General features: G+C 43.3%; 1 protein-coding gene across 3 annotated transcripts in view; it reads left to right on the top strand.

The window, feature by feature from the left end:
- TMOD3 (tropomodulin 3) overlaps nt 1-4647 on the top strand; it is a 76353-nt gene extending 71706 nt beyond the window's left edge. For all 3 annotated transcript variants that reach the window (XM_058665844.1, XM_058665845.1, XM_058665846.1), the window contains exon 10: nt 4415-4647. In XM_058665844.1, coding sequence (XP_058521827.1) covers nt 4415-4449 — 35 coding nt within the window. In that variant the 3' untranslated portion in view covers nt 4450-4647. The remainder of the gene's footprint in view (nt 1-4414) is intronic.
- The last annotated feature ends 8737 nt before the right edge of the window (nt 4648-13384 follow it).

Here is a 13384-nt window from a genome sequence, read left to right as displayed (position 1 = left end):
GCCCTTCTTCCACTGCTCTCCCAGGCCCGTTAGCAGGAGCCAGATTAGAAGTAGAACGATCAGAAGGAACTTGACCTGGTGTACTCGGGCGGGATGCCATTGTTGCAGGTGGCAGCTGTTTCAGGAGGCCACAGGGCCAGTCCCTCAAGGTAAATTTGGGCAGAAATTAGTTACCTTTGTTTCCATAACCCATACTTCCCTTTTTGTACTGATTGAATTAAAGTTGATCGTGGTCATCGGTATAATGATGAACTTCCTGTGGCAGACACATGTCATAGCTTTTAGTGAAGTTTTCTACAAGCAAATATCATTCTTAGTTAAAAGTCAAACCTCGGAGCTATTTAAAGCAAAAATTTCAAGAAAGTTTTTTGTCTTTTCCACTAGAAAGGAGAAATTTTTGTCACCCAGATAAAAATTCAGTATTATATGATAATTATAGTTTAGTATTTGGATGGAAGTTATATGTAATGTGTAATTTTGATTAGAATTGCGTGGTCCTTAGATAGGAAATGTTGTTCTCCTTGCCGGTTTCCCTAACACAGCAGATAAGGCCTTCCTCCCCTGCCCGCACACACCCAGGTCAGGCACCTGCTCTTCTGTTCTCGTGGAACAGCTCAGCTTGTGACTTCTGTTTGAAGAAAACATTCCAGCTGAGGTTGAGTTAAAGAATATGGTGCTTACCCTTTTTTCCCACATGTTTATAAAGACTTACTTATTTTTATTGCAAAGGCAGATTTACAGAGAGGAGAGAGAGAAAGATCTTCTGTCTACTGGTTCACTCTCCAAATAGCCGTAACAGCTGGAGCTGAGCCAGTCCATAAGCCGGAGCTTCTTCCAGGTCTCCCACACAGGTGCAGGGCCCCAAGGTTTTGAGCTATCCTCCACTGCTTGCCCTGGTCTGGAGCAGGGAGCTGGGTGGGAAATGGAGCATCCAGGACATGAACCAGTACCCATATAGGATTCTGGCCCATTCAAGGCAAGGATTTAGCCACTGAGCCGTTATGCTGGGCCCTGAGTAGTGCTTCTTAAGTATGTCTGAACTTCATAAATAATTGGAGTTTCAAAAACACATAGAGTAATACTAATTTTTGTTGTAGAAATTCTGGCTTAGTTAGAGTAGGAATTTTTAAAATTTGTTTATTTGAAAGGTAGTTTCCATCTGATAATACACTCCTAAATGCCCACACAGCCAGAACTGGGCTATACCTGGATCTAAGGAACAGAAGACCATGGTCCAGGTCTTCCCCAGGGCTGGCAGGAACCTGATTACTTGAGCTCCCACAGTCTGTGTGGGTGGCAAGCAAGAGTCAAGAACCGGGCCCAGCAGCGTGGCTTAGCAGCTAAAGTCCTCGCCTTAAATGCGCCGAAATCCTATATGGGCACCTGTTTTAATCCTGGCAGCTCCACTTCCCATCCAGCTCCCTGCTTGTGGCCCAGGAAAGCAGACGAGGGCGGCCCAAAGCTTTGGGACACTGCACTTGCGTGGGAGACCTGGAGGAGGTTCCTGGTTCCTAGCTTCGGATCGGTGCAGCACCAGCCATTGTGGTCACTTGGGGAGTGAATCATCAGGTGGAAGATCTTCCATCTCTCTCTCCTCCTCTCTGTATATCTGACTTTCCAATAAAAATAAATCTTTAAAAAAAAAAAGAGTCAAGAACCACAGCAGGAGTTGAACCGGCTACTCCAGTGTGCAGTGTGGTCATCCCAGGCACTGGCTCAGTGTCCATCCTGACATGGGGTTTTTAACAAGTGGCATGGGACTTTGACTGTGGCAGACTGCACAAAGCTGCCTCCGTTTTGCTTTAAGCTCCAGTTTAAATCCCAGTTGCTCTGCTCTAATCCAGCTCCCTTGTAATGGCCAAATGTCTGCCTGCTTGGAGACCCAGAAGAAACTGGCTCCTGGCTTCTCCCTTGGCCCTTGCAGCCCTCTGGAGAGTAAACCAACAGACGGAAGACCTCTCTGTCTCTCCCTCCCTCTCTCTGTAACTCTGACTTTTAAATAAATAAGTAAATCTTCAAACAAAACAAGCAAGTGCTGCAGCCATTTCTGTTGTAGGCAGTTGAAGTGTAGCGAAAGACTGCCTTCTGAATATAGAAGCAGACATTCGAGGACTGAGTCTGTTATCAGTGTATCTTGCAAGTAGATTTCTCTGGATTTTATGCTAAAGATATTTCAGTGCCATTGCAAGCAACTGGATACATCATGTAAGGTGATAAACTTTTTTTTTTTAAGGATTTATTTTTATTACAAAGTCAGATATACAGAGAGGAGGAGAGACAGAGAGGAAGATCTGTCCGATGATTCACTCCCCAAGTGAGCCTCAATGGGCCGATGCGCGCCGATCCAAAGCCAGGAACCAGGAACCTCTTCCAGGTCTCCCACGCAGGTGCAGGGTCCCAAATCCTCGGGTCGTCCTCAACTGCTTTCCCAGGCCACAAGCAGGGAGCTGGATGGGAAGTGGAGCTGCCGGGATTAGAACCTGCACCCATATGGGATCCCGGGGCGTTCAAGGCAAGCTCTTAGCCGCTAGGCCACGCCGCTGGGCCCCAGGTGATAAACTTTTATAACTTTTTAGAAATAGAAATAGGATTTCTTAGCAATTAATTAATGAAGTTTTTAGGACTTACAACAGTAGAATGGATTTTGGAAAGAAATTTGACAAGACCCAAAGAACTGTTTTTGGGGCAAATGTACAAAGCTGTCAGGTAGGGCAGGCCTGAAGTGGGACCTGCTGGAAGATGGGGTGTGGCCGGCAGGTAAGATGGAGCGGTTAGAACTGACTCTTGGTGTAGTTGTCCCCTGCTCTGTTCCTGTGCAGCCTGATCCCATCCCAGCTTGATTCTCTTTCCACCGCACACTGACTTCCACCCACAGATGAAGGTAGAAAGCCTGAAGGCTGGGCTTCCCGACATGTCGGTTTCAGCAGCCTGAAATGCAGTAACTCAAAAGAGAGTGACTCAGTGAGGGGAATGCTACAGAATCTCTCAGGCACATGGCGTTTCTTCCGCTCGCTGATGGAGCTGTTTCACATCTTTGGTTCTGATTTGATATTTTTCCCTTATGCTTTTCCTAGTCTTGGCTATTCATTGAGATAATTCTACCTGCTCTCTCAAGAAATGTCAGCAGTAACAGCAGAGTCTGTGGTATACAAGTAATATTCAGTTGGACGTTGGATCTCATATAACTGTCTCTACACCAGCTAACTGATAATCCATCCTCTCTACCTTGTGTTTGCTGCACTGTGCTATAGAGCTTGTGTATAGTATGTGTTCTTTATAACATGCGTGTTAACATCTGAAATGGCCTGCCAGTATCACCTGAACCTTCTGATTCAAGACCTCCTTGGAAATATTCCACCTTAAGAGGTTTCTGGTGTTTGCCTTTTCACACATTTCTCAGAGCTCAGTATGCATGAGTTAAATTTGTACTTAAGCACTCAGATGTCCCTTTGATTTTTTTGTCCCTTAATATTTCAGTAAACACATGAAATTAGAATCAGAGTGAAGGCTGAAAAGGTGTTTATACAAACAAGTGGCTGGACCACATCAGTTGAATGTCTGGTCTCATCAATTAACTCAACTATTCCCATTTCACTACTACATGAGCCAGCGCCTGGTGCTGTTACAAGTCACAAGTATCATTCTGTTACAGAGGATGAATTGAGGCTCAGATAGGTTAACTAATTTGACGAACAGACTACAGGAAAATGAGAGAACCATGATTCCGTCCAATCTGTCACTGACTCTGGAAGCTGTGCTTCTGTCCTTGCTGGGTAAGGTTGGCCACACCACTGAGCCCTGAATTGAAGGCTGCGAGCAGCTGCCCTCTGGTGGCTGGCCAGCGAGAGTGCAAGTAGCAAGGCGCTGGAGCTGAGGGCTTCCCTTGCATGGAGCGAGCATAGCCGAGGTTGGCATCCCCGTTCTATGAAGAGGCCCGGTGTCCTAGGCACGTGCACCCTCCTTTACTGCATCAGCCCAGTTAGGTGGCTGGCTGCTTTGGTAGCCAAAAGTGACCTCACCACATTAGAAGGTTTGGAGAGTTTCATTACATTGTGTTTGTTGCTCTGTCCTGAATCAGGCTTGACCTAGCTATCCTCCACAGCTTTCCCAGTCCGTAAGCAGAGAACTGGATCAGAAGCGAAACAGCTGGGACATGAACCGTTGCCCTCTTGGGTGCTGGTGCTGCAGGCAGGGCATCATTACATTGCTATGTCACTGCATCACCTGCAGGAAACTGGTTTCTTTACTAATGCTCACATGAATTGGAAATGAACTTTATATCTTTATAAGACTAACTGGAGCATATATCAAAATTTGCTGTCAACAAGTTAACAAAAAAGCTGATTCCAGTAAATAACAATTTTTGAAGTATTTATGTATTTGTTTATTTGTGGACGTCTGTGTTTTCCTGTAGTGCGCAAGAGACGCGTTGAGGGAGACCAGCACTGAGCCCCCCGCAGTGTGACCTCCGGAAGATTTCCACAGACCACCAGCGGCTCCTTTTGGGGACATCGGAAGTAGAATTTTCCTGGATACAAGGGAAAAGACTGGAAATACATATTTTTAATTAATCTTTTTTCATAGTTTAAGTTGTTGTCAGTTTCAGATTGTAAAGTGAATAAGTTAGTAGGTGGTATTTCATATTTTTGAAACATTTCCATTTTCTGTTAAAATCCATTTAAACTTAGCTTTAGTGATTTATATAGCAAGTCTTAGGCAAAAAAGTAATCGTAAAAGTGATTCTGAAACCATTTATGTACAATAACATTTTGGGGACCAATCTTCTTTTCAATGGAAAAGGGACATTGCTGATGTCAGACTTTCTGTGGGTGGCTTTGGGCCTGAGGTTCTCTTTATTCCATGGCCTGAAGGTTTTTCGTTTTTTAGAATATGTGGTTTTGGTCATGGTCTGCTTTTCCTTTTCTCATGAGAATAAAATGCCAGGATTTTTAAAACTGGTCAGCTGAGGAAGGGCGGGACTGGCTGTGCAGGGAGAGAGCAGGGGCCTCGCTGCGCCCCGGGGACCTGCGACAGCCAGCTCTGCCGGAAGGTCATCAGCTGGGCCAGCTTATGGACTTCGCTTCAGAGGGCGGTTGCCGTAAGTTCGTCACAGGTTTTCCTGTTACACTGTGGGCATTATCACGTGTTTGTGGAAGCTGATAGTCAGAAGCATCTGAACAGAAAAGCTATTTTCTTTTCCATTAAAAGGCATCCGGCCAACTCTTATTTAGGGTAGGAGAAAAAAGCTGCTGTTAAAGACATGAAGTCAGTGATAACAAATACAACGAAGTCTGAAGAACTTGCGAGAGTGTCATTGCATTGCTGGTCACTGAGTGCGTTAGTAACTGGCATGTCATCAGTGCGTGTGTCACAGTGGAGACAGAGGGCCTCCTGTGCAGTCCAGCACTCCAGGGACCGTATTTAATCCCCACTACACAATTTCCAACAAATAAGGAAAATTGGTGTTCTTAAGTCTGACTTCTGGTATGTATTTCCTTTTATATTTGTCCAGATTGTGTAAAAGTCATTCCCATAACCAGAGTGTTCAAATTATTAAAGTGAACAGTGGGACACGTCCCACAGAGGCTAGCTCTGGATGGGACAGGGCCTTGTAGTCACACCCTGTCCAGGGGCAGCCACGAATCAAGATGGCAGAGCCATTAATGGCTAGGGAAGGAAGAATCTTAATAGGGAACAGGTGGGAGGAGTTGTTTTCATATGTGATTGTAAGATTTATGAAATTAAATCACAGAAGTATCCGCTACTTCAGCCTGGGCCAGAGAATGAAACGGGCAGCTTCTTGCATGCTATGGGAATTGGTCTTCCCTACTGGGCAACACTTGCGTCACAAGCATTGTGGGGGTGTAAGGTTTGTTTCTAAATCAATATCCAGTGATTTACAAGGGCCAGGTCGTTCAAGGCGGCTGGTTTATTTTGAAGTTAGCAAGGCTCACTTGCCCTTTATCCTTTGCCTGCCTGCCTCCTTTCTTCCTTTCACCCTCCCTCTCTCGCCTTCCTCTCCCGTTCCTCCTTTTTCTTTTCATATACAACTTTTAAGTTTTGATTTTATAAAGACTGTAGAGCTTCCAGAAGGCTAGGAGTTAGGCATGGAGCGGGTAGCTAAGTCTTCCAAAAAGTATGAGTCACTTACACGTTCAGCCAAGCTTCCTTATTTAAGATTGTCCTGCAAGACATTGAGTTGATCAGTGGGTCCCCCATTTCTCCCGTGATTTTTAAAGTAGTAGTAGTATTATAAGTGGAACTCTACCTAGAATTTTGTATCATACTATGGGCAATACCTTTTTTACTTATTTATCAAAAGGATGAAGAAGTTGCCTTTTTTTTGCTTGTATTCCAATTCTGTGCTAGAGTATAGCTTGTTATATAATTGAAGAAAATGTTTTCTTCATAAGTAACTTTAAATATGAACATTGGCCACCTGAATACAAAAAATCAACAATTACAATAGAAAAAGGATGTTTACTTTGATCTTTAAAAATATGGCACCTCTATCCTTTTAATTAAATCTTCAGTATTTCTAAATTGTTCTGTCATTTTATAGTACAATAAACTTTTTTTAGGATTTTGGAATAGTCTGGATTTTGAAGCCAAAGATTTTGTGAATTTTAAGTTTTATAAGCTAACCAATTTAAATTTATCTGGTTATCTAAAAATTGTTTGCATTTTTAAAATGCTATTTTTGAAAAACTTTTAACTACCATTTTATAAAATTTTATATTCATATTTGGAGTTCTAATTTTTTTTCCAGGGTGTTTACATGAAGTTTTTAATCTATTAGAATTTCCATATTAGTGGCTAATATGTTACTAAGTAGATTTTGGTGCTATATACTTGACTAAAAAACAGGTAAAAAGCATTTTGTAAGGGTGCCTGTTTAAAAGACCAAATAAACATTTTGTGTTAAATAAACCAGCAGACTGTAAGTGATTTTAAGAATTATCTTGTTTGTTAAAGTGTAAAGTCTTGTTATATACATGAAATGGTCCTTGTGGTTGCTTTGTGCAAGAGGCGCACTCTGGAAAGGTGATGTATAAATAGAACTTCATGAATTGTTTTCCAGTTGGCCAATGACCTGATGTGTTTTCATTTAAAAGGGGAATTCCATGATAAAGATTATAAAAGAAAATATTTTAATAAAATACTATTTGTATCCCATGGTACACTATATTTAACTGTTGGTGACATTAAGATAAAATGAAGGAATTCTTGAAATTCCTTTACATTGCATGTTCCTGGCTCTGTGTTCCCTGTGAAAGCAGGAACTGTTTCCATTCCCAGCAGCCTGCGGCCCCGGGCTCCCTCCCCGGCAAGATCAGCGCTGAGCAGCTGTGCACCTTCAGGGCAGTGCTCGTCCGCTCCTGAGCAGGAGTCACTGAGGACATGACACCCAGGAGAACAGGACACACAGTGTGTTGCCACCAGCTGCCGCTGCTGCTGTCACACGGGGAGTGAGTGCTGGGATTTAAACATGTATGCAGCTGTCTTCTCCACCAGTTCTCATGGATCATTAACGTTTCCTGATATCTCCCACCCTGACTTGCTTGCCAAAGTAATCAAAGAAGGTCTTCACTAATTTTTTTTTAATTAAGGTAATGATATTTATAGGCAAAGATTGTGTATTGTCATATCTTAATTTGTTCATTCTTATTCCATATTGATTTTCTTCCATTATAATTCTGTTTCATAAATTATTTTCTAAACAAATTAGACAAATTGGGAATTTATAATAAAACAGCATCTGCTAATTTTAAGCTCCATTTGCTTTCTGATTAGTCAAAAGATTCTAGGGATTACCTTGGTTTTAAAAAAATTCTTAATTGTAACCCTTTATCAAATATTTTGGAGAACTCATTTAACATATAAGGCATTTGACATGGGATGAGAGGCTAGATAAAAATAGATTATAACAGACAGGCATTTGACTTACCAGCTAAGATGTCACTTTGGATGCCCACATCACCTATCACAGTGCATGGAGCTGAATCCTGGCTTCACGCCCAGGGCCAGCTTTCTGCTAATGCTGACCCTGGCAGCAGCTGTTGATAGCTCAGGTGTTTGGGGCCCTGCCACCCTCGTGGGAGACCTGGGTTGCCATCCTGGTTCTGGCTTTGCCTGGACCAGACATGGCTATTGCACACATTTGGGGAAGTGAACTAGCACATGAAAACTCTGTCCTCTCTCTTTACCTTTCCAGTAAAATTTTTTTAAAAAAATTAAGATTTATTTATTCTTATAGGAAAGGCAGATTTGCAGAGAGGAGATACAGAGAGAAAGATCTTTCATTTGCTGGTTCACTCCCTAAATAGCCACATTGGCTGGAGCTGAACCAATCCAAATCCAGCAGGCAGGAGCTTCTTCCAGGTCTCTAACACAAATGCAAGGTCCCAAAGCTTTCGGCCATCCTCTACTGCTTTTCTAGGTCAGAAACAGGGAGCTAGATGGGAAGTAGAACAGCCAGGACATGAACCAGCACCCATATGGCATTAGGTGCTTGCAAGGAGAGGATTAGCCAATTAAGTCATTGCGCCAGGCCCCAAATTTGTAAAATTTTTAATAAGTTGTATCACTGAGCAGCACCACCAGCCATGTTAACTGTTACAACTTCATGTAAGATAATCAGAGACCCTAACAGTCTGCATATATGTGACTTCACTTATTTCTTCAGACTATCAGTGAGTTTTAATTGATAAAAAGCAATTATACAAGTTTAAATTTTACCTCCACTCAAAAAATAATTCAAATTTGAATATCTAGATTCTTCTACTTAAGAATTATTTTAGATATATATGGCATAAAATGATTGTAATTAATTGTTTTAAGTAACTTTTTGAAAGTCAGGGTTAAAAAAAAGAGACAGACAGAAATTTTCATCTGTTGGTTCTCTCCCAAAAGGGCTGCAATGGCCAGGGCTGCTCAAAAGGCCAAGGCCAGAAGCCTGGTCTCCCACGTGGGTGTCAGGATCCCAGGCACTTGGGCCATCCTCCGTTGTTTTCGTAGACACATTAGCAGAAAACCGGACCAGAGGTGGAACAGCCCGGACTCTAGCTGTTGCCCATACGTGACGCCAACATCACAGGAAGTGGCTTACTACATCGCACCACAATGATGCTGACCCCTGTTTAATTTTAAGTAAATGCCCACTTTTTTTTCCTAGTCTTTGAGTGAATTATATTTGGTTTTGGTTGTATTTAAAAGACTGAATATTACCTATGTAACTGTACATGACTTTATTATATGCAACTAGATGCTTAAACATATTTTTCTATGCTAAAATATCCAACCTACTATAAATGCATTATTTTTCAAATTTTACAGGAATGAAAGCAGTGAACTTTATAATATTGTTGTATAAGTAACACTGAACCTAACAGCACTGAATATTCCTTTGAAGATCATGTAGCCCTTAAGCACCATATAATGGAATCATTTTAATAAAGTTAACCAGCTATTCTGTAAACTTGTATACTTTTTGTAAGAAGCACATAATCCCTTTAGTTCCTGTGTTCTCAAGATCATTGCTTATTACACCTCTTGAGGAACAAGCTTCTTAACTTCTCTGTGTTGTTCTGCTCTGTGTGTCATCAACTAAATGTTTGTATCCCAGACACTCAGGTACTGAAGAGCTTTGGAGGGTATAGTTGGCATTGGTAAAGGCCCGTGGTGGGATGGACCTTCTTGCTGGCATGTGAGCTTACAGACTGCAAACTGGGAAGGGAGCCCTCCTCAAGGACCAAGCCTTGATGGCAGACCTTCCTGCCCCAGAAGTGTGAGAAGCAAACTTGTTATTCAAGCCACTCGATCTAGAATAATCCACCCTAACCAGTACCTGTGTGGTTGACCATATAGAACTGTCAATAACTGAGACCAATTTTGCCTATGAAATGAGTAACTCCATATGGTTTCATCTCATATCATCAGTACTCAGTCTTGTCCATAAAACTGAGTTGGCAAATAGGGAACAGCAGAGTCTGGATCTGATCGAAGCCAAAGCTGCTAAAAAAAAATGGGAAGTGGTGTGTACAGTCCAGCCAAAGTATCTTAGTAGCCATTGATCAGAGGTTGGTGAAAGATGTGGATCTGAGGAATCTGTTAGGGCATATATGTCAGTTTTCAGATTTTCATTATTTTTGTGTTTTAGGGAATTGACTTTGCCTGGATTGAGCGTGTTGTGTGGCCTTCCAAGGACCCTGGGGGAGGCCTTCTTACCTGTGCCCTTCATCCCGTCAGGAAGGCCTCCCCAGATGCCAGAGGCCTTGAAGGCCAGGATCTGTGGCTCTGGGGAGCCTTGGCTCTGAGTCTTCCAGAGTGGCCCAGTCAGAGTGCTCAGCCTGGGGACACCCGATACCAGGGTTAGCTGACCATGTGGCAATCTGAAATCATTAACCATTTTTTTCCCTTCAGATGTTAAGCTTTTCTGAATGGTCTGGAAGGGGTTAAGGACACAGAGCGTTGGCAAATATTCAAGAACCTAAACCCCTTAAAAGGAGTCCCTGTGCTTACATTTAAATAGCACTACTTCCTCTTAGTGTTCCTAGCTTCTGCCTTGGAGAATGCCAGCTAACAATAAAGTGTTCGGGCCCAGTGCAATAGCGTAGTGGTTAAAGTCCTTGCCTTGCACGCCTGGGATCCCATATGGGCACCAGTTCTAATCCCGGCAGCCCCACTTCCCATCCAGCTCCCTGCTTGTGGCCTGGGAAAGCAGTCGAGGACAGCCCAATGCCTTGAGACCCTGCACCCTTGTGGGAGACCAGGAAGAAGCTCCTGGCTCCTAGCTTCAGATTGGTTCATCTCCAGCCATTGCAGCCTTTGGGGTAATCAACCAGTGGACGGAAGACCATTCTGTCTGTCCCTCTCTCCGGAAATTTAACTTTCCAATAAAAGTAAATAAATCTTTCTTAAAAAAACTTTTTTAATTAAAAAATAAATGAAGCAGCTGGAACGTAAACTGACACCCATATGGTATGCTGGCACCCTAGGCAGAGGGTTACCAGGCTATGCCACAGGACGGGCCCCAGGTCTTCAGCTTTTAATGATAAAGACCTGGGAACATCAGCTTATGAAGGATTTACATTGAATTCTAACTTCCCCGACTGAGGAAGCTAAGTTGCCCAAAGATCCACCACTGGTTTGTTGTTTCAGTGCACAGTCACTGGGCACCTGCTATGTCCCAGCTTCTGTGACAGTGACAAAGCCAGCAGCAGTCTGCTCTGAGCCATGATGATGCTCTGCATAGTTCATAATCAGAAAATACTACTGTGTCTTAACACTTACAGGAAAAAAAGCACGCACATTTTATATTACAGAATATTGTTACTGTTAACCTCAGGTTTGCATGCCTAGGAAAAGAATATGGAAGTAAAATGAACATCTTTTCATTTGATTATTGTTTGTAGTCCTTGTCTGTTTCCTGTTAGACTATGGTATTTTTTCTTTTTATTTATTGAACTGTTTAGTAGAGCCACTGAGCCTTTGTTGATAACGTAAATTTGTTTTCTGAAAAGATACTAACTTTAAAAAAAACTAAACATTTATTTTGATGCAACAAAAAATTTTTGAAATCCTTGCTGTTGTTTTGTGATGCACACCTTTTGATGAGCGCATGTGTCACGTTGAGCACTATCCATTGCTTGTGGTCTTGAAACGTGTCCTCTCCATTTGAGGGAGAATATGTTTCATTTCCACCCACTTTTTTTCCTAAGCTTAATGCTACCTGTGTATCAGGGAGATAACTCATATTTTGGGTATCTGTCCCCAAAACATCATTAACGTGCACATTCCTTGTTACTGCTATGCATGCAGGAGCCTAACTCTGGTTTCAAACCAGGTTTTTGGTTTTGTTTTCTGAGAAAGACAAGAGCTCCTGCTTCCCGATTCGCTCCCCAAATGTTCACAGTACTTGGGGGCAGGTTCCAAGCAGGAGATGGAAATGCAGCCAAGGTCTCCGCTGAGGGTGGTGGGAGCCCAGTGACAGGCCATCCCTGTTGCCTCCCAGGGTCTGTATTGTCTGGAGCCCGGAACTGCACTCAGGTCAGGACAGGTCTTAACTGGTGGGCTAAACACCTGTCTTTTTAACCTGTGAAACAGTCTTAGGCTTTTGGGACCTCAGCTTCCACGTCTTTGAAATGAAAACAGCAGCACTTGCCCTTCAAGGGATTATGAAGTATAGAGGTGGGAAGGCCCGCTCATCACTTGGGAAAGTGCTCGGGCGCCAGTGGGTACAGCTGTGCTGTACCTGCTGCTGCACGGTCAGGGTGCCAGGAGGAGAAGGGAATGAACCCCTGTCAGGGCAGCTACAGGGCACAAAAGAGCCCCATGCCCAGCGAAGCAGGCAAGGGAGAACACCCTGCCCCCAGAGGCCACATCTCAGCTGAACTTGAGGGGAGACCTCTGGGTGTGGGCCAGCAGGAAGAGGGTGGAGTGGGCCAGCCACATGGACCAAAACCTCAGACCCACCCTGAAGAAAAACAGCCAGAGAAGCTTTGCATCTGAGGAAATCGGATTTTCTCCAGCCACAGATGAGCTTTTGAACATTTTTTTAAAAAATTATTTTTAACTGACATAAAAGCTGTACTTGCTGAAGCTGGCATTTAGCAGCTCATGTTGTATCTCACATTGTGTGTCTTCTGAATCCAGTTTCTTCCCAGTGCAGACCCTGGGAGGTAGCAGGTGTTGGCTCTGGTAGTTGTGTCCCTGCCACCCACGAGGGACACTACATTGAGGTCCTGGCTTCCAACTTCAGCCTGGCACGCCCTTGACTACTGTATTTGGGGAATGAATAAGCAAATGATTGGAGCTCTGTACTCCTCTTGAAAATTTCGTTAAAACTATGTACTTATGAGATATCATATGGTGTTTCAGTACATGTAAGCTTCAGTGAGACCAGCTCCCGTCAGCTTTCACATGAGTGAGATCAAGCAGTACATACCTTTTTGTGCCTGGCTGATTTTACCTAACATAATGACCTCCGGGTCCATCCACGTTGTTGCAAATGACAAGATGTCATCTTAAAAAATTATCTAGGGGCTGGTGCAATGGCTGAATTGCCTCATTGTCCACCAGCAAGCGGTTTATGTCCTGACGGCTCCATTTCCTATCCAGCTCCCTACTTGTGGCCTGGAAAAGCTGCAGAGAATGGCTCAAGTCCTTGGGCCCCTGAGTTCGCTCTGGAGATTGCTTCTGGTTCCTAGCTTCAGATCGACATAGCTACAGCCGTTGTGGCCATTTGGGTAGTGAACTAGAAAACCAAAGATCTTTCTGTCCCCTCGTCTCTCAGTACCTGAGTCTTTTCAATAAAAATTAGTGGAAAGGCAGATTTACAAAGAGAAGGAGAGAGAAAGATCTTCTGTCCGCTGGTTCACTCCCC

Source organism: Ochotona princeps, chromosome 6 (assembly GCF_030435755.1).
Source record: "Ochotona princeps isolate mOchPri1 chromosome 6, mOchPri1.hap1, whole genome shotgun sequence".
Taxonomy (NCBI): domain Eukaryota; kingdom Metazoa; phylum Chordata; class Mammalia; order Lagomorpha; family Ochotonidae; genus Ochotona; species Ochotona princeps.
This window is presented reverse-complemented; position numbering and strand designations above follow the sequence as displayed.